The sequence below is a fragment of the Ascaphus truei genome, chromosome 1 (assembly GCF_040206685.1).
Source record: "Ascaphus truei isolate aAscTru1 chromosome 1, aAscTru1.hap1, whole genome shotgun sequence".
Lineage (NCBI taxonomy): Eukaryota > Metazoa > Chordata > Amphibia > Anura > Ascaphidae > Ascaphus > Ascaphus truei.
In genome coordinates this window covers 518,792,661-518,818,412 of record NC_134483.1, presented here as the reverse complement: position 1 = coordinate 518,818,412, position 25,752 = coordinate 518,792,661, and the positions used below count along the sequence as shown (strand labels likewise).

General features: G+C 45.8%; 1 protein-coding gene across 3 annotated transcripts in view; it reads right to left on the bottom strand.

The window, feature by feature from the left end:
• The window catches only part of RNF212 (ring finger protein 212), a 55,450-nt gene that overhangs the window by 25,821 nt on the left and 3,877 nt on the right, over nucleotides 1-25,752 (bottom strand). For 2 of the 3 annotated variants that reach the window (XM_075571401.1, XM_075571411.1), the window contains exons 3-5: nucleotides 17,573-17,647; nucleotides 12,285-12,341; nucleotides 12,057-12,106 (exon numbers count right to left, since the gene is read on the bottom strand). In XM_075571401.1, coding sequence (XP_075427516.1) covers nucleotides 12,057-12,106; nucleotides 12,285-12,341; nucleotides 17,573-17,647 — 182 coding nt within the window. The remainder of the gene's footprint in view (nucleotides 1-12,056; nucleotides 12,107-12,284; nucleotides 12,342-17,572; nucleotides 17,648-25,752) is intronic. The other variant, XM_075571419.1, reaches the window with a different exon arrangement.

The window sequence follows — 25,752 nt, the reverse complement described above, 5'->3', positions numbered from 1 at the left end:
TATTCATAGTATTAGATTATTATCATACACACACTTGATGTTATTAGCACTATGCACATTTATGTACACTTATCCATATTTAGATATTGGTTGGCGCACTGCACATAACCTAACATGGATATTTAATATATGTCTTGTTACTATCAGGTATGACCCAATTATTAACTTTATATATGGGTTAAGTTATATAATTTATATATTTTTCTTGTTTGTTAATTGTTTTCTATGTTGGTATATTGTTCTTGTCGTTTTTCCCCAATGTTTTGAGCTGGGACATCTAACAGCGCTGTAATCATCAATGCGCATGTCAGAACCGATCAACAGGTACACTGTGCCTTTTAATCAGGACTATAAATGTCATGGACTTACAGGGACCGAATCATTAACTTTTTGACTCTGAGGAAGGAAGGTTTACTTCCGAAACGCGTAGGGTGGGTATCTGCTGGCCCTGCTGCCTACTCTGGTGACAATTACCGACAGAGTTACATCGTATATGCTGTTTGAAAGTTCAGAACGCGGCGAATCTGCCGCTGCTGTTTAGATCCTTGGCGAGATCCCCGTCTGGTGAATCTGTGGAGGCGGTTCCCCCTGCTCACGAGCTGACTGCGCACCGAGGTCTGAGATTGTATGACCGGGAGGCGAACAGCACAAAAGGGAGATTTGAGGGACACTACATCCGCAACACAGAGGAGACGCCACGAGCTGGTTCACGTACACGAGAGGGGATACGCTCTGACTTATCCACTGCTCAACACTATCTTACGTCTGGTAAGCGGTCACTTCAGCTACAGCAGCAGCATTTCTAGCAGACCTAATTTCTGTTTTAACTATGGTTATGTCCTAATATGTTGTTTAATATTAAATGTGTTTTAATTACCTGTTGTTTTCTCCCAGCTCTTTGTTTTAGTTTTATTTATTTTTTATTTTTCATTATTTGGTTCACTGTATTGATTCAGTGCCCATTGTTTAACAATATATGTGTTTTTATTTTGTTTACAATTATATATTATCCACTTTGTTTGGAGCACATCCCTACACCTGATCCAGCACTTGATCCGGGTTGTATATATCCTTTTATTTTTGGGGTTATGTGCGGGGCGCCATAGATATAATATTTATGTCACATGCTGTTTCTCTGACCTGGGGGTCAGTGTTATATCACAGGCAGCCGCCATCTTCCATTTAGAATATTAATAGCACCATTGAAATTTAGCGCTACCTTTTTTGTTTTTCGTTCTTACCAGGGTTGTACGCTAACAATTAATAATAAAATAAATGTTATTGATATTCTTATAATAAAATTGATTCTTCAATAACAACTAAATGTATCATAGATGTTAGTCTAAAAGTAGCGAGTTAGTGTGTATCATTGTAGTTAAAATGTTTGAATATCCCATATAGTGAATGGGGTAAAGAGGACAAAGACTCGTAGTAATATTATAATAGGTAATTGGAGTAATCTCTAAGCCTTAATATGTATATGTCCTACACACTGGATCAACCTGTGCATGACACACACATCATAGTCCTATGATCTCATGGGAGGTAGTGAGTATTCAGATTTTCATGGTCTCCAGAATAGGGTAAGATCAGTTAGATCGCCTTGGACCAAAAGTATTGAGATACAGCCGTATATACACCCACACCTTAGTGCAGAACCTGTGCAATCACATGTGGTACAAGTATATCTTGGTATCGATATCTCAGTCCAAGATACCGCTGAAGGATTTAGCCACCGCTATATAGCTAAGTGGTTATGTGCCTAAACCCTGATGTATAATTCAGTATTTTCTGATGCCCTGCTTATGGGCTTATGAGCTCTATATACATTCAATATTACCCTTATATCGTGTAAGTTGTTGTTACAATAACTAGTCAGAGCTTATTGTAACAACAACTTAAACGATATAAGGGTAATATTGAATGTATATACAGCTCATAAGCCCATAAGCAGGGCATCAGAAAATACTGAATTATACATCAGGGTTTAAGCACATTACCACTTAGCGGTGGCTAAATCCTTCAGCGGTACCTTGGACTGAGATATTGATACCAAGATATACTTGCACCACATGTGATTGCACAGGTTCTGCACTAAGGTGTGGGTGTATATACGGCTGTATCTCAATACTTTTGGTCCAAGCCGATCTAACTGATCTTACTATATTCTGGAGACCATGAAAATCGGAATACTCACTACCTTCCATGAGATAATAGGACTATGATGTGTACGTCATGCACAGTTTGATACAGTGTGTAGGACATATACATATTAAGGCTTACAGATTACTCCAATTACCTATTATAATATTACTACGAGTCTTTGTCCTCTTTACCCCAGTTCACTATAGGGGATATTCAAAGATTTGAACTACAATGATACACACTAACTCGCTACTTTTAGACTAATATCTATGATACATTTAGTTGTTATTGAAGAATCAATTTTATTACAAGAATATCAATAAAGTTTATTTTATTATTAATTGTTAGTGTACAACCCTGGTAAGACCAAATATTATATCATAAACTATTGGTCTGTGGTGCGCCATGTAAATGGAGTCTCTGTGTGGATCGTGTCTCTTTGACACGTTCCATCTATTATATGCTCATTTCAGTTCTATTCCCTGGCAGTACACAATAGGCATATTTGAGTTAGAGCGAGGTACACCTTTCTTCTGTTTATTCCACTTCTTTGCCTTAAAAAACTCCTGGGTTGCTTTCGCAGTATGTTTTATATCCCTATACACTTCAGAATTCATATATATCCCTATACACTTCAGAATTCATCCGGCTGCTTCTGTCTTCTGTCACATCATCAATAAACACTAGTGATCCAGTGCCATTGCAAGCCATGCCATCACACTGCCTCCATCGTGTTTTACAGATGATGTGGTATGCTTCGGATCATGAGCCGTTTCAAGCCTTCTCCATACTTTTTTCTTCCCATCATTCTGGTACAGGTTGATCTTAGTTTCATCTGTCCAAAGAATGCTGTTCCAGAAATGGGCTGGCTTTTTTAGATATTGTTTGGCAAAGTCTAATCTGGCCTTTCTATTCTTGAGGCTTATGAATGATTTGCACCTTGTGGTGAACCCTCTGTATTTGCTCTCGTGAAGTCTTCTCTTTATGGTAGACTTGGATAATGATATGCCTACCTCCTGGAGCGTGTTCTTCACTTGGCTGGATGTTGTGAAGGGGTTTTTCTTTACCATGGAAAGGATCCTACGATCATCCACCACTGTTGTCTTCCATGGACGTCCAGGCCTTTTTGTGTTGCAGACCTCACTAGTGCGTTCTTTTTTTCTCTGAATGTACCAAACTGCTGATTTGGCCACTCCTAATGTTCCTGCTATCTCTCTGATGGATTTTCTTTTTTTTTTGCAGCCTAAGGATGCCCTGTTTCACATGCATTGAGAGCTCCTTTGACCGCATGTTGTGGGTTCACAGCAACAGCTTCCAAATGTGAATGCCACACATGGAATCAACTCCAGACCTTTTACCTGCTTAATTAATAATGAAATAACGAAGGAATAGCCTGCACCTGTCACCTGTCCATGAAACAGCTTTTGAGTCAATTGTCCAATTACTTTTGGTCTCTTGAAAAAGAGGGGGCTACATATTAAAGAGATATAATTCCTAAACCATTCCTCCAATTTGGATGTGAATACCCTAAAATTAAAGCTGATAGACTGCACTTTAAGCCAATATTCATTATTTAACTGTAACTTGAATTTATTTGGTACACAGTCGAAATAACAAAACTTGTATCAGTGTCCAATTCTTTCCGGACATATATATATATATATATATGTTACACATACAATTGTAACATCACCAGAAGACGAGATCAGTGTATCTCGAAAGCTCGCACAAGTAAAAGCATTTAGTTAGCCACAGAATGGTATTGTCTATTCATTTTTTAATATATATATATATATATGTATAATAAAAAAATAGGATTGTAAAGTATCTAAATGACGTTACTCTCAAAAGTCTTTAATTCAATGAAAATCAAAACACAATTTCAGTGACAAAACCCAAAGTTTGAGTTAGAAGGTGCGTGCTCAGCACACACACCCTCTTTTTTTAATTTTTATAATCAATACAGTTACTCATGTTTTATATGTTTACACACCTTGCATGTTTTGCACTTCTGTCTTTTTTTATTATAAATAGTACATTTGTAAAATGTTTGCTATTTGCACTTCTTTATTTCTACTCACTTGGAATTCCTTTAGTAACAGTGGTGTGTGCTTGTGTGTGTGTCCGTGGCCTCTTCAGTGTGTCTTTCCTGTTCTGAGCATGCGCGGCGTGAAGCATCATCTTCTGCGCATGCGCAGAGTACGTAGGCTATTCTGTTACTGCGCATGCGGAGGTGAAGGGCGGTATTGCGAATGCGTGGTGCAGCCTGCAACCTCCTCTTCTGCGCATGCGCTGCCTACAACCTCTGTGCGGCCTGGAACTTTCAGGTATGTGCATGCGCGGGCCTATCTGTAGCATGACATCACTTCCGCTATCAAAACTCTGTAGGTGATGCGCATGCGCGACAACGGACTGAATGGCTGCTTGATCATTCAGCTCCGTTTCTAGCCGACACAATTTAATTAATAAATACATCCAAACCTGACGGATTTCGCCGAAATTTGACCACAACTTACCCGGACACCTCCAGGATGTCTAAAGGGACAAGATCGAAGCGCCCCTCCACAGTAATGACTGATTATTACAGCAAAGGAGATCAGCCACGCGCCCGCAGCCATGAGGGCCCCCCGCCAAGCGGGTCCGACTCAGAGGCAGAGGGAGATGAGGATAGCGGGAATAGAATCATGCGGAGGCGTGATATGCAGGAGTTCTGCACAGACATCAAAAGATGCCTGCAGGCTGAAGTGGCGTCCCTGAGAGCGGACATAAACAACATTGGCGCCAGAACGGACTCCCTAGAGAGGAAGCTGGACACCACGGTAAAGTCCCTCCACAGAACTGATAAACAGCTAGCCCAAGTGAAGGACACTATCCAAGACCTCTTAGATAAGCAGGAAGATGCGGAAAACCGAGAGCGTCGTAATAATGTGAGGATTAGGGGGGTCTCAGAAGAGGAACTTGACCCGGAGGACTTTGTGGGCCGGTGGCTAACTCAATTGATGCCGGATAAGACGGCCCAGGACCTGCATCTGGACCGGTGTCACAGAGCCCTGAGATCCAGGCCGCAGCAGGGAGACCCCCCGCGAGATATCATCGCCCGCTTCCATTATTTTAAAATAAAAGAACTGTTTACCCAGCTGACCCGCAATAATCCTTCCTTTGAATCACAAAAAATCCAAGTTTTTCAGGACATCTCCCCCACCACATTATTAAAAAGGAAACAACTTACCCCAATTACCAAGATCCTCAGAGATGAAGGGGTTAAGTACCGCTGGATTTTCCCCTTTGGGCTCCTAGTATCCAGAAACGGGGCTTCTACAACAATAAAAAAAGCTGAAGATGGCGGCGCCTTCCTCACTAAACTGGGCCTGCAGGACAAAATCACAGAGGAAGTGGCGGGAAACAGAACAGCGCCGGATCCAACATGGCGGGAGGCGGGAAGACCCAATAAGAAAAATCAGGCTCGCAGTCCACGGTAATCGGTCTACTACTGAGACTGAGTTCCCTCACAGTTTATGTTAACCCCCCCCCCTACCTCCCGCTCTCCGCTCGCCTAAAACTGCCTGTAGTAGCCCCACAGAGACCCCCCCGTACAGCTACACCCCCGCCCCCCCCCTACGGCATCCCCCCCCCGGAGCCCAGAAGAGCCAAGGCCCTTTGGACTTGATGCACCACTTACCTGATCCCCTGACGGCAGCGGAGGGAGACTGGCAGCCATCTTGGATCAGCTCCGGTGCCCAACTGAGGAGGAACGGCTGCGGATGACGTCAGCGGGGAGGAGACTGCACTTCACGCGAGAAGGGCGCAGAAGAGAGGCCACATCCAAGATGGCGGAGGTCGGGACGGGCCGGAAGAGGCGGGATCCGGAAGGCGACTCCGGAGGAGATTAAGCAACACAAGGCGCCGAGGGAGAACGGCGCAGGAGAACACGCTAATAGAGCGCAAGTAGATAGAGTGAAGCGGGGCCCTAGGAGGTGGGACAAACGGGTAGCACAGAGTGCAGCAGAGTCCACCCTGCGGGCAGGCCATACACAGACACCCCCGCTTCCACGGCCGCCCCTGATCCTCGCGCTGACACCCCTGCCATTCCCACCGGCGCTTCTCTCACTGACACTCCTGCCCCTCTCGAGGACGTCCCTTTGACACCCTGACTCATCGCGCTGACACCTATACGCCCCCCGCTGGCACCACTCCCGCGGATACTCCTGCGGGCGAGTCCCTTGAGGACACATCTTAGGCGCACGACAAACACCCCTATTCACGCTGACACCCCTGCTCCTTCCACAGACACCTTTACAAGAGCAACGGAAGCCTTATAAGTAAGGGGAGAGAGGGATAAATGTAGGAACACCCGCTGAAGTAGGGCCACATGCAGTAATAGCGAGAGGCAAGGGGCAGTAGTGAATGTAGACATAGGCCGACAGCGAGACTGGAGGGGCGAGAGTCGGAAGCCCCAAAACGGAGCTCTGGGAGGGGAAAACAAAAACATAAAGCAAAAACTGACAGAAAGTCATCGGAGGGTGCCCTGACGCATAGACACCTCAGGGGGGAAAATTAAATTAAGTTAAGCTTGGGGCAGCTAAGCTGAACTCAGGCTAAATTACGAGTTAAAGAAGCCGGGTGAATAACCACGGGAGTTGGCAGAAAGTTTGGGCCTGATAGGCAGTATAAGAGGCAAATCAGAAAAGGGCTACAGAGGACGGGGGGACAAGTTGATGACAGTTACTGATAGAAGGTCAGAGTTTTAGGTTACATGCAATTTCTTAAGTATGCAGGTTGTTTAAAAGTCAGGTTTGGACTAACAAAGTTACTAGTTCATCGGCTGAGACGGCGGTCCTACAGTCGTCATGCGTGTCTACCCTGGGGCTGGGGCAGCTGCCCTAGAACCCGAGGAAGTCCTGGGGACGAGGCGGGGCAACACGGCCCTTTGGAGGAGGAAAGAGTTAGAGGGCGTGTTCCGGATATCCGCAGTCCCACAGGCAAGGGAGAGACGGCGGTCCTATGCCGCTGATCAATCTCCCCAGTTGATGTGTGTTGTTTACGTGTTTTTTCTTTTCCCTTATGTGTCCCACGTACCTACTGTGTCCACCCTCCCCCACATTATCTCCTATACGAGTGGCCCCCCGCTGAAGCCCTGCACAGAGCTGAGTACTGCAGAGGAACAGAAGCGGCACCGTAGCGACCCGATACATCCAAGAGCAACACTAAGAAAACAAGGTCAGTTCCCCACACCAACATGCCTTTAACCTTTATATCCCACAACACTAAGGGTCTCAACTCCCCATGCAAACGAAGGATAGCACTCACTGACTACAAAAAAAAGGGAGCGGACTTCATCCTACTCCAGGAAACACATTTCAGTACCACTAGTGCTCCCAAATATTTTGATAAACAATATAAGCAAGTATTCCTATCCTCCGCGCCAGAAAAAAAAAGGGGAGTAGCAATCCTAGTCCATAATAGAGTAGGCCTAGTAGTGGACAAGGTAAAGAAAGATCAAGAGGGGAGGTTCCTGATGATCATAGGGTCCATCAATATGCTCCCCATAACAATAGCCACGCTGTATGCCCCTAACACCCATGAAGCAGAATTCTTTACGAAGACATTCGGCATCATAAAAAAGTTTAGCGAAGGAGCCCTAATCCTAGGTGGGGACTTCAACGTGGCTATGAACACAACCCTGGATCGCTCAGGTCCCCACAGGCGCAGAACCAACCCCCGACCTTCCGCACTAGAACAAGGTCTGAAAGACCTTCAACTAATAGACGCATGGAGAGAAATCCACCCACTAGAAAAACTTTATACTTTCTACTCACACCCACACGACTCATTCAGTAGAATCGATTACTTCTTTATCTCTAGCAGACTGGTCTCCACGGTCACCCACACGGGGATCCATGATATTTCATGGTCGGACCATGCACCGATCGAGCTAAGGTGCGCGCAGATAGGGCTGGAAAGACCAAGAGCAAACTGGAAACTAAATGACTCCCTCCTAAAAATCCCAGACCTTGAGAGAAAGATCAAAGAGGAGATTAAATTCTTTTTCAGTGAAAATAAAGACAGCGTTGACTCACACATAACCCTCTGGGAGGCTCACAAAGCAACACTGAGGGGGGTTTTGATTAGTATGGGAGCCCGCAAGAAAAAGGAGCGCAACGCAAAAATTATTAAGGTGCAAGCAGAACTAAAACAGCACTGGGAACAACATAGGCGGTCACCCGATGCAGAGACCCTGCAACAAATTAAAGACACCCAGACTAAGCTGAATCTTCTGCTCACCTCCCAGGCTGAGAAAGCGTTAAGTTGGTCAAAGAGAAGATATTTCGAAAAAGCAAACAAACCAGATACCTTATTAGCCAAAATGATTAATTCCAAAACGCACAATTATAGTATCCAAGCGTTACGACGCGAATCAGGGGAAATTGCTGCCAACCCCAAGCAAATTGTACGGGCATTTAAAGATTTCTACGCAAAACTATATGACGGGGATAAAGTAGCCAGATCACCAGCGAACAAGGTGGCCCTGGAGAACTTTCTAGCAAGTTCAAATATACCCTGTTTGAGCGGGGTGGACAGAGAGGTGATGGGCAGAGATTTTACAATGGAGGAATTATCGGAGGTTATGAAAAACCTGAAACCCTCTAAAGCCCCGGGCCCCGACGGGTACTCAAATCTTTACTACAAAAAGTTTAGGAAACAATTGGCCCCTTATTTACTACGTATGTTTAACCAAGTGTTGAACGGATCCCCATTCCCTAGCCAAATGCTCCAAGCATCCATTTCAGTAATACACAAAACAGGGAAAGACCCGCAGGACTGTAAGAGTTACAGACCTATATCCCTCATTAATTCGGACATCAAAATCTATTCCAAATTACTGGCCAATAGAGTGAGTCTAATCCTACCCAGACTGGTGCACCCAGATCAAGTCGGGTTTATCCAGGGTCGACAAGCATCGGATAATACCCGACGAATTATTGATCTGATAGAAATAGCCAATCGCAATGACATACCAGTTATGGCGCTCAGTCTGGATGCGGAAAAAGCGTTTGATAGGATAGACTGGCCATATCTGGAGGCCACGCTTGGAGCGTTCGGAATGGGCAACAAATTAATAAAAGCTATATTCGCACTATATTCGACCCCGTCGGCAAGGGTGACCCACCAGGGATTCGCTTCAGACCCCTTTCAAATTAAGAGCGGTACGCGACAGGGATGCCCGCTCTCCCCCCTCCTCTTTGCACTGTGTATGGAGCCGCTGGCGGCCCAGATCCGGGATAGCAAAGACATTTCAGGTATTGCCATCGGAAACCAGACGCATAAAGTGGCACTCTATGCGGATGACGTGTTCCTGACAGTATCCAGGCCCCTCACCTCTCTGCCGAACCTGTTTGAGGTATTGGGACGGTTCAATAGGGTCTCCGGGTTCAAAATAAATCAGAGTAAATCGGAGGCCATTAATATAAATCTCCCCAAACACGTAGAAAAATTAATTGCCCTTAACTTCAATTTTCGCTGGCAGAAGCAACAAATCAAATACCTGGGAGTCAATATCACACGGACATATAATACCATCGGCCACGCCAATTACCCGCAACTGATGCGGACCCTGAGAGAGGATCTCCATAAGTGGGCTAAAAACAAGATCTCATGGATTGGCAAAATCCACTGCGTAAAAATGAATTTGCTCCCTCGCCTCTTGTATCTTTTTCAAACGCTCCCAGTGCCGTTAAATTTGAAGGAAACTCTCTCCCTCCAAACTGAGATAGATAAGTTTATCTGGGGAGGCAAAAAGGCGAGAGTGAGCAAACAGATAATGCGCACACAAACAGGGGCGGGAGGACTAGCGGTACCTTGTTTGTTATCATACTACCGAGCGGCTCAATTATGTCAAATTGTGCAATGGCACACTAACCCCGACTCTAAAAGATGGGTCGCGTTAGAGCGAGAGGCATGCTCACCATTGGAACTAGAGCACCTGATTTGGTACCCTAAAAAGGTGCGCAATAGCACCAAACTGCCGCTATCCTCAATGACCAACTCGCTAGCTATCTGGGCAGGCGCCAGGCTTAAGTGCGGCCTGACTAGCAGGGCATCGGGTATGACACCAATTTGGAATAACCCCCTCTTTGCTCCGGGCCAATCCAGCACAGATTTCTCTATCTGGAAACAAAACAACATAAAGCGTTTGGTGGATCTGGAGGGGAGAAAGGGCATAAAAATTTTCGAAATAGTCAAATCTGACCACCATATTCCTAATGCCGAGATCTTTAGATACCTCCAGATCAGGGCGTTCTATCAAAAAGTTCAGCCACAGTCCCCTATGACAAATTTCGAAAAGCTCTGTCGATCAGGGACATCCACGGTGAGACTTACATCGCAGATGTATAAAGAAGTGACCGGTTCTAGCACGACAGTGAACGACAAAACCAGATATATGACCCAATGGGAGACAGACCTAGGCGAGGAGCTAGAGATAGAGGACTGGACAAAGATTGTGACGGCAACCTCCAAAAGCTCTATGTGTACAACCTTAAGGGAGAACGCATATAAGGTAATGATGCGATGGTACCATACTCCCGCTAAATTAGCTAATTTCCTGCCCAGTTACTCCCCATTGTGTCCGAGACAATGTGGACAGCAAGCAGACTTGTTGCACATGCTGTGGTCCTGCCCCAAAATCGTCCCAGTCTGGGACTCAATTAAAGACTGGTTGAACATAATTACAGGTAAACCCGTCCCATTAGACCCATGGCTGTTCCTCCTGAACAGGCCAGCAATCGGGTTCACCAAAGGAGAAAACAAACTGATAGCTCACTTTGCTATGGCGATGAGGGGAGAGACTGCAGCACGCTGGAAACAAAATATAATCCCTTCAATTCCAAACATTAGACATAGAATTTGGACCGTATGCCAGATGGAAATGCTAACAAGCTTAGTCAACGACACTGGCGAAAATTTTGAAAAAGTATGGGCACCGTGGTTAGCCCAGAAAGAAATTCGGGAAGTAGATAGGTCCTCAATTTGGCTTTAATAGGAACAAATGCGTTCTCCCTTGAGGGAATACCTAACGACGGAACCTACACCACACTAAGATAGAGATGCCCCCCTCCCCCCCCCCCCCCACCCCACCACATAACCCTGTATGACCAAGATGGGTCACACAAGACAATGAGAGAGACAAATCAGTTACGAACCAGATGGCCTACAGGGTACGCAGAAAGTCCTCGGACGCAGAGAACCAGCATGGGGGAGGCAGAAGCGGACCCACGTAAGGAGACCCCCCCAACTCCCATACTCCCTCCCCCCCCCCCTCCTCTCTCTCTGTCCTTTTTCACGCCCCTTGTCTGTCTACCCCCCCCACCCCCCCGGCTCCTAGCAGGGGATCCCCTCCCCAGTATGTCTGTTGGTCTTCCCAGTTTGTCCAAAGACATTCACCAATTTACGAAACGGATTGTCACATGCAGTAAACTGTTACGGTACGCTGCCGAGAGATTATCTACTGTATGTATATTATGTACTGAACAAAATAAAAAATTTAAGTTGAAAAAAAACTCTGTAGGTGGCAGCAAAACAGTTTCACTTAAAAATCTACATTTCGGCAAATGGGGCGAAAAGGGGAGAAAGCTTTGAGTGCTGTGGTTCTACTGCACATGATGCCCTGGTTAACAGAAGGTAAACAAAAAATACCTGATTGCTTTATCTTATCAATCTCAGAATGTTCAAGTTCAGCAAGAGAATGTATCAATCCTTCAGTATTGTTTACAAAACAGGACTGGAATACCATGGCTACTACAGCTTGTAATTCAGGTTTGAACCAAATATATAAATACTGTACTTTCAATACACACACACACAACAAAAAAAACCTACATTATTCAACTAGAAAACTACATATGAAAACTTACCTTTGCATTTGTTGGGTCAACTTCTTAATCGTTTCTTCCAACTTTGCAATCTAATAAAATAATATATGCTTTGGTATTGCTTGAACGTATATATATTACATTTAGCATACTGTATACGCAAATAAAAAAAATGAACAAGTGTTCAGGAAATCTGCAAGAAAAACTTACCAAATCGGGTTAAAACTCAGGTCTAAAATAATGCAATTTTTTTTGTATCATTCTATTTACCTTTCCTTTGTAGTATGCTATTGAGCGCCTCCTATGTCTTTCTTGAAATTCTGTAATCTAAAAATACATAGTTTGTATTAGATTGATAAATAAAAGTACAGTAGTATCAAGTGAAGGGTAGCAAAAAAAATACAACAGGGCAAGTTTTTACTTTTGAAATATACATTCAATAACTGGTTACCAGTAAGGTGTTAATCTTGGCATATGAATCAATTATGGAACAAATTACACTGTGGATAATAAATAAATGGTTAACTAAAAAAATGAAAGTACAGTATTTACAAGGTAATACAGGATTTTTTCCCCACATTTTGTCTGAGTTCATATTCTCAAGAAAAGAGAAAATGTATTGCAAACTTACCATAATTTTCTTTTCCTGCAACCATATGGCAGCGAACACCGTAGGGTTAAATCCATCCTTACCTTGAGTAGGAAAAAAAATGGAATTCTGCAGGTAGAACCATAAAAGGCCCCTCCTACTACCTGCAGATAGTCTTTGGTTTCTCCTGTGCCCACTTTTATACAGTCCCAGGGAAAGAAAATTACGGTAATTTGGCAATCAATTTTCTCTTTTCCTATTCCCAATGGCAGTGGGCACCTTAGGGACATACCCAAGCAATAATACAAGGGGAAAAGGGGCAATAAAAAACACCACCAATATTCTTCTCAACACATTTATTTTGATATTACAGACTGAAGAACTTTATGTCCAAAGCATGTGCCAGCTGAGGCCTGAATGTCCAGTTTATAATATTTCATAAACGTATTAAATTATGATTACGGCTGCCTTGCAGATTTGTTCCGGAGATACTTGTGCCTTAAATGCTCATGATGTGGCAATGGCCCTTGTTGAATGAACTTAATGGCAGATGATTTTTCCCTTTCTGTTCATAGGCTTTCCTTATGCATGCAATGATTCATCAAGATATTGTCGCCTTGCATGCTGCTTTGTCACTCCTACGTCTTAACTGGGAAGATAAACAGCCTACCTGACTTTGAGAGACTCACAACATTGAGATTGTGCAGTACTTCCTCTTTCGTATTTTCCGGATATGGGCAAAATGGGGTACAGTAATTATAATTTCCTGGTTAATATGAAATGGTGATACAACTTTAGACAGGAAATGGTAAACTGGCTGCATGACTGCCTTATCCTGGTGAATGATAAGGAACGGTTCCTTGCAAAATAGTCTGCAGCCCCCCACTCTTTTTGCTGACGTTATGGCAAAGAGGAATGCTGTTTTCCATGATAACAGTTTCAAAGAGATCTGGTGTAATAGTTCAAAGTGATGGGCTTTTAGAACCAGAGAGATGGCGGTGGGAGCCGCGGAAGACATCCTTCAGGCGGTGGCAGCAGAGGACGTCATTCCTCAGCCGGTGGGAGCAGCGAAAGACATCCCTCACAGCCAGTGCCGGTGGGAGCAGAGGAACATGTGACCAGGGCAGGAGCGTTACTATTGGACAGCCAGGGAGAAGAGCAGCTTCCGACTTCCGGTGCTGCTCTCACCTCCCGCGGTCCTGCTCCTGCCGTTCTGCAAGAGGAAGACCGAGGGAGCAGAGCAGAATGGAAATTACCTGCCGCCGGGTCCCAGCGCCGGTTCCGGGTACTTTAAATATGGCTGGTTACCGGGTAATTTCCGGGTACCCGGTACATCACTAATCTCGAGTATAAAACAACAAGAATTTATGATGTGAAGTAGTGCCTTATGGAATAGAATTTTAGTTTCAGAATTTAGTCATTCAGCACTACTACTAGATTTTCAGTTTTGTTTTTAGGCTTGGGGTCAAATGAAATTGGCATTTAAATACATAGGGTAACATTCATGAAACTGCAAATACGTACTTGCTAACCAATCATTATGTACAGTAGTACATTAGTACATAACGATTAGTTTGTAGAAACTCACTGCAGTAGTTTATTGTAGAAGTAAAAACTTGCTGTATTCAAAAAAAGTTTCAGTACAAAAACATCAAAACGCATCTCATTTTTAATAAAAAAGCAATGCGATTTTCACATATGACAAGATTTGTAATATTCAAAGATAGGAAATTCCCTATGAAGTGTGCAGGTTTGAATTAATGACAGACAGCACTAAGTTAAAAGGGTTGAAACTACATGATTGATGGTCAACAAAAAAAAAGCTGTGTGTGCTGTGCACACGCATAGTAAGTGAAACTTCTTTGACTTTTGTCACAGAAATTGTATTTGTATTGGTGATGTTTTAATTAAAAATCAAAATACAATTTCATTGATAAAACGCAAATACATTTGACTTATAATGCGCGTGCTCGGCACACATCCCCTGTATTAGCTATTTGCACTGAGTGTGAATATGTGTGTCAGTGTGTGTGTATGTCAGTAAGTGTGTGTGTATGTGTGTCAGTCAGTGTGTGTGTGTTTATGTGTGTATGTGTGTCAGTCAGTGTATGTGTAAGTCAGTCAGTCAGTCAGTCAGTGTGTGTGTGTGTGTGTGTGTGTGTGTGTGTGTGTGTGTGTGTGTGTCAGTCTGTGTAAGTGAGTCAGTGTGTGTGTGTATGTATGTGTGTCAGTCAGTGTGTGTATGTGTGTCAGTCAGTGTGTCAGTCAGTGTGTGTATGTGAGTCAGTGTGTGTGTGTGAGTCAGTGTGTGTATGTGAGTCAGTGTGTGTATGTGAGTCTGTGTGGGGGTCAGTCAGTGTGTGTGGGGGTCAGTCAGTGTGTGTGGGGGGGTCAGTCAGTGTGTGTGGGGGTCAGCCAGTGTGTGTGTGGGGGTCCGTCAGTGTGTGTGTGGGGGTCAGTCAGTGTGTGTGTGGGGGTCAGTCAGTGTGTGTGTGGGGGTCTGTGTGGGGGTCAGTCAGTGTGTGTGTGGGGGGGTGTGTGGGGTCAGTCAGTGTGTGTGTGGGGGTCTGTGTCGGGGTCAGTCAGTGTGTGTGTGGGGGTCACTCAGTGTGTGTGTGGGTGTGTGTGTGGGGGTCAGTCAGTGTGTGTGTGGGGGTCTGTGTGGGAGTCAGTCAGTGTGTGTGTGGGGGTCAGTGTGTGTGGGGGGGTCTGTGTGGGGGTCAGTCAGTGTGTGTGGGGGGGTCCGTCAGTGTGTGTGTTTGGGTCAGTCAGTGTGTGTGTGGGGGGGTCAGTCAGTGTATGTGTAAGTCAGTCAGTAAGTCAGTGTGTGTGTGTGTGTGTCAGTCTGTGTAAGTGAGTCAGTGTGTGTGTGTATGTATGTGTGTCAGTCAGTGTGTGTATGTGTGTCAGTCAGTGTGTGTATGTGTGTCAGTCAGTGTGTCAGTCAGTTTGTGTATGTGAGTCAGTGTGTGTATGTGAGTCAGTGTGTGTGTGAGTCAGTGTGTGTATGTGAGTCAGTGTGTGTATGTGAGTCTGTGTGGGGGTCAGTCAGTGTGTGTGGGGGGGTCAGTCAGTGTGTGTGGGGGTCAGCCAGTGTGTGTGTGGGGGTCCGTCAGTGTGTGTGTGGGGGTCAGTCAGTGTGTTTGTGGGGGTCTGTGTGGGGGTCAGTCAGTGTGTGTGTGGGGGTCAGTCAGTGTGGTTGTGGGGGTCTGTCAGTGTGTGTGTGGGGGGCCGTCAGTGTGTGTGTGGGGGTCCGTCAGTGTGTGTGTGGGGGTCAGTCAGTGTGTGTGTGGGGGTCAGTCAGTGTGTGTGTGTGGGGGTCTGTGTCCGGGTCAGTCAGTGTGTGTGTGGGGGTCAATCAGTGTGTGTGTGGGGGTCAGTCAGTGTGTGTGTGGGGGTCCGTCAGTGTGTGTGTGTGGGGGTCCGTCAGTGTGTGTGTGTGGGGGTCAGTCAGTGTGTGTGTGGGGGTACATTCGCCCCGGCACGGGCATGAGTGACCGGCCGCGGGCGAGATTACCCGTCCGCTGCCCGGCCCGCCCGGGTCACCCTTTCTTGCAGGAGCCGGCGCCGAGCCCGTGCCGCGCATGTGTTGCGCAGTATGTCTCCGCTTCCTGCGGGCATAGGGGGCCCGCGAACGCGTGTGGGGGGAACGACGCCGCTGCCAGCCGCTTCTGCGCATGTGTGGCGTCCGTCAGCGGCGCCATCACAACTGCGCATGCACGGCATGGCAGCGGCCGTTAGGAGCGGCAGCTATCGCCGCCGCATATGTCACGGTGTGTGGAGGGGTGTGGGGCTCGGGGGGGGGGGTATGGGACTGCGGCAGCGATTAGGAGCGCCGCCGCAACATGTGACAGGGGCGGTGTGAGCGGAGCGGCGTCCATTACGTGACATCACTTCCGTTTCACATTTCGCCCCACATCTATCCAGTTTTATCCCATCAGAGGTGCCACTAAAGAAGTTTCACTTCAAAAGGATTAGTATTATTTAGACTTTTTTTTTATGTTGGCAAAAATGATAAATTCAAGTTAATTGTGGGCTATAATTAAAGCACAAGTCTCACCAAAAAACGGAAATTGATTTTTTTTTACATAATTGGAACCATGGCAGACCCAGAAGTGAATCACACTATTTTTAGCTTCGAAAATACCCCCGGTTCCAACACTGTTATCAGTGCCGATATATCTAATGTAGATTTAAATATACTGTAGTTCCCACTATCGGGTCAATAGTAAACAGCAAAGTAATCATGGGTTTCCGTGAGATTTAGTGATCATATTGTTTCCACAGGAGGCAGCATGTGGTGGTTAACACAGCTAAAAATAGCATAGTTCAGCTCCGGTGGTGCTCCAGTTTCTAGTTAATTTTAAAAATTAATTTTAAAAACCATTTGTAGGTGGGATTGGTGCGCTAACTATTATAGACCAATTGTAAACTAAAGTAAAAAGAAGTAACTATTACATGATTTTTTTTAAATAATCATATAGCTTAATTAGAAAACAAATCACTGATATTTGTTCAATGTGTTTATATGTAAGACTGCACCTTTATCCCTTTGGTGCAATATTCTCCCATGATAGAGATATATATATATATATATACTGTATATATATATATATATATATATACATACACACACTATAAATCTCACAGCCTAAGTTAAGCAACAAATATTTGCACGATTTTAGCCATCAGTTTATCTCTCACACTTTACAGAATAGCATTTGAATAATTAATTTTGGGTGTTTTTGCTCATCAGCATACCAAATTTGCACACTGCAAGAATTTTACAAGTCAAAACATAACTGCTACAAAGAAAAACACTTATTGTACAGTTTGGACTGGTGAGGGAAGTTTAATGAATGTATTGAGATGTGTTTTAATGTGCCATTGCCTGTTTTCGCATGGAATTACCATTCTCACAGTTGTAAGAATAGATTGTTTAGGTTTAAATGTACTGGAATTAACTTACTTGTGTAAACTCTCCAGAATACTTTTTGCAAAGTACATTAATGTCCATAAAAAGTGCCTTGACATCAGGATTTGTCTGTGAAAAGAAACAGAAATGTTATATTGTCTACTTACATGCATAAGATCTTGAAATTGCCATGCATATGCTATTTTACACGTTTCCTCAAGCAACAATGACATAGTAATACTGTTAAAATAAAACCAGGGTGAAAGAATTCCATTTGTCAGCACCTTCAATTACTCAATTCAGAAGATAAGCTCTATCATTCGCAAACATTGGGCCACCCTTCAGGGGGATAGAAAATTAGGCCCAATGTTTTCATAACCTCCACTACTCTCCTTTCCAAGGGGTCCAAATGCAAAAGACAAATTGGTTTGTGCAGATATAGGTAGCCTTAGGAACCCATCTACTAGATTTTAGGGTGAACCCACATGTGGAACAATTCTATGCCTGAATTGTGCCCAATATGGCAATCTAATTAGAGGGAATACCTTCACCCATCCCCATACGGGGAAGTCGTTTAAAAGTAATAACTATTACACATGTAACTCCGACTGGATCATATATATGATTAAATGCCCTTGTGGACTTGCCTATATAGGGGAGACAACCAGGTGGGTGTAAGAATTGTATATCTGTCCACAAGTCCACCATGAGACTGGGGAACATGGAGATCCCAGTGGCTGCTCACTTTAAAACTGCCCAACATGGGATCAGTCAGTTGTTGTTCCAGATAATTTACGGGGTCCCCCCCCCTTAGGAGGTGTGAGGACAGACTTTTTTCAGCTGCAAAATGGATAGAGGTGAGGGTAGTCACCATATCTCCCGAAGGACTAAACAGAGACTACGACCTTTTAGTGTTTTTTAGGATTACCGTTCATCAGTCCCTGTGGCAAAGGTTGCAGGACATAGAGATTTAGGTTTTCCTTTATTTTGAATCTATTCTGAATCATGATGGTCGATTATGTAGTCCAGGCAGTGTCTTTCTCTCCAGCCTCTCTTTTATTAACTGGTATCTGTCTTCTTGTGGCCTTGTAGTTTTGACTCCATGACTGACCAATATGCCACTTCGTTAAACTCCTTGTTCCTCTGAAAGATGGCGGTCGGTGTGCACAAAACTACATCAATCACTGGGCATGTGGCAGTGCATTGAATTCTATGTATGATCTTCCCTGGGCTAACCATTGTATGATGTTAAAATGTATATTGTGAATATAGCCATATATGAAATGGTGGTCAATTCCCTTTGATGGTTTATTTGCAGACCGTTGAGGTATTGACGATATTGGGGATGCTCCCTTACTTGTGGAAAGTCAGGATGTTCAAACAATGGATTCTAGGTCTATTTATCCAACTATCTAATCTTGGGTCTGGTGATGTATATGTGTCATGTTATTCTCAGTGTTGCACATTCTGTTCCGTAATGTTGCTGGTTAGCTGATTTTTTTTCAAACTTAGTGAGTGGTAGAATGAATGTGTTTGTATCTACTTTTTTCCTGTACTAATCGGTAGGCATGGGTGTTGCCTAGGGACGGAGTCAAACTCTTGACGTCATGTTGAGGCGTCCTGAATTGCCCGGTTATATATGGATGCCATGTCACGCAGGCGCAAACCTTTGTTTTGACTTCTAGGGTGTGTGCCACTGAATGGCATGGCGCTGGGGGTATATATGCCTTGAATAACCAGGGTTGGTATTTGTTTCATACCTTCTGATACTCCCTGATCCCCGGTGGACTGTTTAAGTTTCTCATGCTTTAAATATTTATTTCTCTTTTATGGGAATTGAGACAGCGAATGGCCCTTCTGTCTGAGGTATGATGTGGTTCTGCTAATGCCGCACCATGAGGAGATTAAAGGCGTGATTGGGTTTCGCAATTCGAGATTTGACTACTGTGTTGGGAGTCCATTTAGGTTTCTTCACTATAAGAGAGCATTCCCCATTAGAGCTTGATAAAGGGTCAATGTGACCTGAAACATCGCTTGTGTTACATTATGTTTCATGCTGCCCATCTGACGGAATAAATGTGATTTTTTTTGCTACTTTTGAATATGCCAGTGCTGCGGACGGTTTTTGGTTTCTGTTGTACTACTTTGGAGGATGGATGATATTTTCTGGTCTGACGTGCACCTAGATACCGCTTTTGTCAGCTATTCTTTTTGAGCATTCATGTGTGTTTTTACCACCATTGAATTAGGGACTTTCATCTAATTTCCATGTTTTTTTCTGAAGCTGTTTCCATTAGTTTTTGCTGTTAAAATAATATTATCTCAGAAATAGGTACTCCTAAAGCACCTTTTCTATGATCAACCTTCAAAAACTCAATGTGCTCTCACAATTTTTTTGAATGCCCATTTTTACTATGCAAGTAACTGGAAAAAAAAAGCTGTGTGTGCTGTGCACACGCATAGTAAGTGAAACTTCTTTGACTTTTGTCACAGAAATTGTATTTGTATTGGTGATGTTTTAATTAAAAATCAAAATACAATTTCATTGATAAAACGCAAATACATTTGACTTATAATGCGCGTGCTCGGCACACATCCCCTGTATTAGCTATTTGCACTGAGTGTGAATATGTGTGTCAGTGTGTGTGTATGTCAGTAAGTGTGTGTGTATGTGTGTCAGTCAGTGTGTGTGTGTTTATGTGTGTATGTGTGTCAGTCAGTGTATGTGTAAGTCAGTCAGTCAGTCAGTGTGTGTGTGTGTGTGTGTGTGTGTGTGTGTGTGTGTGTGTGTGTGTGTCAGTCTGTGTAAGTGAGTCAGTGTGTGTGTGTATGTATGTGTGTCAGTCAGTGTGTGTATGTGTGTCAGTCAGTGTGTCAGTCAGTGTGTGTATGTGAGTCAGTGTGTGTGTGTGAGTCAGTGTGTGTATGTGAGTCAGTGTGTGTATGTGAGTCTGTGTGGGGGTCAGTCAGTGTGTGTGGGGGGGTCAGTCAGTGTGTGTGGGGGTCAGCCAGTGTGTGTATGGGGGTCCGTCAGTGTGTGTGTGGGGGTCAGTCAGTGTGTGTGTGGGGGTCAGTCAGTGTGTGTGTGGGGGTCAGTCAGTGTGTGTGTGGGGGTGTGTGTGGGGTCAGTCAGTGTGTGTGTGGGGGGGTGTGTGGGGGTCCGTCAGTGTGTGTGTGGGGGTCAGTCAGTGTGTGTGTGGGGGTCAGTCAGTGTGTGTGGGGGTGTGTGTGTGGGGGTCCGTCAGTGTGTGTGTGGGGGTCAGTCAGTGTGTGTGTGGGGGTCTGTGTGGGAGTCAGTCAGTGTGTGTGTGGGGGTCAGTCAGTGTGTGTGGGGGGGTCTGTGTGGGGGTCAGTCAGTGTGTGTGTGGGGGTCCGTCAGTGTGTGTGTTTGGGTCAGTCAGTGTGTGTGTGGGGGGGTCAGTCAGTGTGTGTGTGGGGGGGTCTGTGTGGGAGTCAGTCAGTGTGTGTGTGGGGGTCAGTCAGTGTGTGTGGGGGGGTCAGTCAGTGTGTGTGTGGGGGGGTCTGTGTGGGAGTCAGTCAGTGTGTGTGTGGGGGTCTGTGTGGGGGTCAGTGTGTGTGTGGGGGTCAGTGTGTGTGTGGGGGTCTGTGTGGGGGTCAGTCAGTGTGTGTGTGGGGGTCAGTCAGTGTGTGTGGGGGTCAGTCAGTGTGTGTGTGGGGGTCAGGCAGTGTGTGTGTGGGGGTCAGTCAGTGAGTGTGTGGGGGTCAGTCAGTGTGTGTGTGGGGGTCAGTCAGTGTGTGTGTGGGGGTCAGTCAGTGTGTGTGTGGGGGTCAGTCAGTGTGTGTGTGGGGGTCAGTCAGTGTGTGTGTGGGGGTCAGTCAGTGTGTGTGGGGGTCAGTCAGTGTGTGGGGGTCGGTCAGTGTGTGTGGGGGTCAGTCAAGGTCTGTGTGGGGGTCAGTGTGTGTGTGTGTGTGTGTGGGGGCCAGTCAGTGTGTGTGTGTGTGTGTCCTGCTGCAGCCAGGGGCGGGGTGTAGAATTGCACACCACTTCTCCCCCTCCCCTTCTGCGCCCCCCCCCTTCACAAGTTCTGCGCACACCCCTCCCCCCCCACCCCCGCGGGGTACATGCGCCCGGCACGGGCATGAGTGACCGGCCGCGGGCGAGATTACCCGTCCGCTGCCCGGCCCGCCGGGTCACCCTTTCTTCCAGGAGCCGGCGCCGAGCCCCTGTGCCGCGCGTGTGTTGCGCAGTATGTCACCGCTTCCTGCGGGCGCAGGGGGCCCGCGAACGCGTGTGGGGGGAACGACGCCGCTGCCAGCCGCTTCTGCGCATGTGTGGCGTCCGTCAGCGGCGCCATCACAACTGCGCATGCGGTGTGTGGAGGGGTGTGGGACTGCGGCAGCGATGTGACAGGGGCGGTGTGATCGGAGCGGCGTCCATTACGTGACGTCACTTCCGTTTCACATTTCGCCTCACATCTATCCAGTTTTATCCCATCAGAGGTGCCACTAAAGAAGTTTCACTTCAAAAAATGGCAATGTAAACATCTGGCTCCTTTGTGCATTTGTTAGACTGAGACAGAAATATACCTAATTAATCAAAACACCTCTGCAGTTGTACCCTGGTTCATCTATGAAGAGCACTACACATCAGATATATTTCTAGGTAACAGAAATACTGATATGAAATGTTTGTGCGGCTCATTTAAAAAACTCATGATTTTCTTGAAGACATGTTTTCAAACTTTTCCCTGAATACTGTTGATTTCGGAGTTCTTGAAACGTTCTTTCCTCAGTCCAGGACGAAACCTTAATGAGCCCTAAATACAATATTTGATGTGTTTTGCGGCATTAGTATTTTGGTCCAAAGCAAAAAAATATTAAACATCTTATAAAACAAATAGTACAAGTAACTTCCTGTCTTGCAATTCTACTGTATGTTGTGATATATCACTTTTGTAATGCATGAAAAGAACAAACAAAGGCTTTTCCTAAGCAAAGTTATGCTGTTTGTGTGCCCTTGTCCAAAAGAAAATCAGCAAAAAAGACCTGCTCAAAAACTCCTACCCCCAACACTAAACTGGGATCGACTTGTAATGCCTTTTCCTAAACATATCAAATGTTGCTGTTTTCTGGCATTTTATCCAAACATTTTCATACGCCTTTGCATCTTTGATTCGGGCAATGATGGCACTTTGGTCAAGGTGGGAACTCCAACAATCTTGCCTCTATAGATTAAGAAAAATAACTGGCTAATAAATTCCTTATCATTGCAGTTGGAAGTTACTGAGGCTTGCAGGGCCGCCAACAGAAATCATGGGGCCCGGGACAAATGAAAGATTCAGCCCCCCCTCCCCCACGAACCCATAGCGCATCTTCCACGAAAAAATATCTTTTAGCGCACAACTTTTACTTAACTGTTTTCTTATTGTGATACTGAAAAAAACCTTACAATGCAACCTATTTATTTTTATATTTTCAACAAAAGATATGTGACTGCCTGCCTGGGTGGCTGAGTGGGTGGGTGAATGACATTAGAATGACAGTGGGTGAATGACAGTGGGTGGGTGAATGATGGTGGGTGGTTGGGTTTGTGGGTGATTGACGGTGAGTTGGTGAATGACGGTGGGTGGGTGAATGACTGTGGGTGGGTGGGTTGGTGAATGACGGTGGGTGGGTGGGTGCATGAATGACGGTCGGTGGGTGGGTGAATGACGGTCGGTGGGTGGGTGAATGATAGTGGGTGGGTGAATGACAGTGGGTGGGTGGGTGAATGACAGATGGGTGAATGACAGTGGGTGGGTGATTGACAGTGGGTGGGTGAATGAAAGTGGGTGGGTGTGTGAATGACAGTGGGTGGGTGGGTGGATGACAGTGGGTGGGTGGGTGTTTGGGTGAATGACAGTTGAATTACAGTGGGTGGGTGAATGACGGTGGGTGGGTGAATGACGGTGGGTGGGTGAATGAAGGTGGGTGGGTGTGTGAATGACAGTGGGTGGGTGGGTGGATGACAGTGGGTGGGTGGGTGGATGACAGTGGGTGGGTGGGTGTTTGGGTGAATGACAGTTGAATTACAGTGGGTGGGTGAATGACGGTGGGTGGGTGAATGACGGTGGGTTGAATGACGGTTGGTGGGTGGGTGAATGACGGTTGGTGGGTCAATGTTGACTGTGGGTGGGTGGGTGAATGACGGTTGGTGGGTGAATGACGGTGGTGGGTGAATGGGAGACAGTGACTGGGTGACAGTGACTGGGTGGGTGGGAGACAGTGACTGGGTGGGTGGGAGACAGTGACTTGGTGACTGGGAGACAGTGACTGGGTGGGTGAATGACAGTGACTGGGTGGGTGGGTGAATGACAGTGACTGGGTGGGTGGGTGAATGACAGTGACTGGGTGGGTGGGTGAATGACAGTGACTGGGTGGGTGGGTGGATGAGTGACTTGGGTGGATGACAGTGACTTGGTGGGTGGGTGGATGACAGTGACTGGGTGGATGACAGTAACCTATGACAGTGACTGGGTGGGTGGATGACAGTGACTGGGTGGATGGATGACAGTGGCTGGGTGGATGGATGACAGTGACTGGGTGGGTGACTTATGACAGTGACTGGGTGGGTGGGAGACACTGACTGGGTGGGTGGGAGACAGTGACTGGGTGACAGTGACTGGGTGGGTGACAGTGACTGGGTGGGTGGGAGACTGACTGGGTGACAGTGAGACAGTGACTGGGTGACTGTGAGACAGTGACTGGGTGACAGCGAGACAGTGACTGGGTGGGTGACAGTGACTTACCTTGACCGGGTGGGTGTAGCTTGCCGCCGGACTCTTTCCCCTCCTGCCCCCGATATCCTCGCGGCAGCTGCCCGGGAGGGGAGGTGGGCTTGGGGGCCATGGGAGGTGGGCTCGGGAAACTGGCCACGGGGGGGAGCGCGGGAAGCTGGCCGCGGGGGGAAGCAGGCCATAGGAGGAGCTGGTACTTCTCCCTCCGTCCCACGTTGGGAGCGGGGGGGGGGGGCCGCCGCAGGAGGAGCTGGTACTTCCCCCTCCGTCCCACATTGGGAGCGGGTGAGGGGGGCCGCCGCAGGAAGAGCTGGTACTTCCCCTTCCGTCCCACGCTGGGAGCGGGGGGAGTGGAAGGGGGAGCGGGCCCTGCGCATGCGCGCCGGTACCGCAGGGGAATCGCCGCCATTTTTTTTAAACTTTTTTTTTCATTTATCTAATTAACTGGCGCCCAGGCCCCCTTCCCACGGGGCCCGGGACGCCAGTACCCTTTCTCCCCCGCTGTTGGCGGCCCTGGAGGTTTGGGTAACTTGCAGTGGAAAAAATATAAATAATAAAAAAGGTACAGGAGTCTATACAATGATATTACTTTCCCCTCCATTTAATTAAAACTAAACACAATTTATTTCTTAAATACTCTTATGTAAGGAATGTTACTGGCAGGACTATAAAAATGCACCTGTGTACGGTGCCCTGACAGTTTTGTGTATCTTGGGTATGCTACTTCTCCTCTTTCCAACCCAGCCAAATTGCAGCAAACATAGAAGCACAGACGGAAAAGGATGGAGGAGAAATAGTGCACCCTGTAGATAAGTGACATGCAGATCCAAACAGGGCAACTTCCATGTAACATCCCTTAAAACTCAGATGGCTCCAACGACCAGCAAGAGAATCAAAGAATGACATTGTACAGAGGAAATTGGGAAAGAAAGTGGAACATGTGCAAACAATGGGGGAGTAGAGAGATTGTGCATAAATAGGTACTTGTGTGCATAAAAAGGTAAAATAGAGGGATACTGTGCAGACCGAATAATATACAGCAAGATACAAGACAGAGATGGACTAGTATGCATGGATAGGGCAGTGACAGGGATTTTGTGCAGAAAGGGTAAGGGAATTGTGTGCAGGGAGAGATAGGGGAAATTGTGTTTGGAGAAAGATGAGGAGGTAAACTGCGAGAGAGTGAATATATGAAAAGTAATGCGGAGTGTTGATGAGGTGCAGGGGGGAGAGAAAACAAAGAGCAAAAAAATTTTTTTTTAATAAATGAGGAGAAAAAATAGCACTCAGTGCAGTTTTGCTTTTCTTATTAAATAGTTTTATGAGTTCGGAAAAATTATTTTGCCTGGTTAGAACAAATTCTACATGGTCAGTGTAATTCTCCAGTCCTTGTTATAATGGGTCTATGTTTTTTCGTTATTAATTTAATAATGTATATCTCAAACTGGCATATTTATATCACATATTTTACATTTTCTGGGTTAAATCAGTGATCAC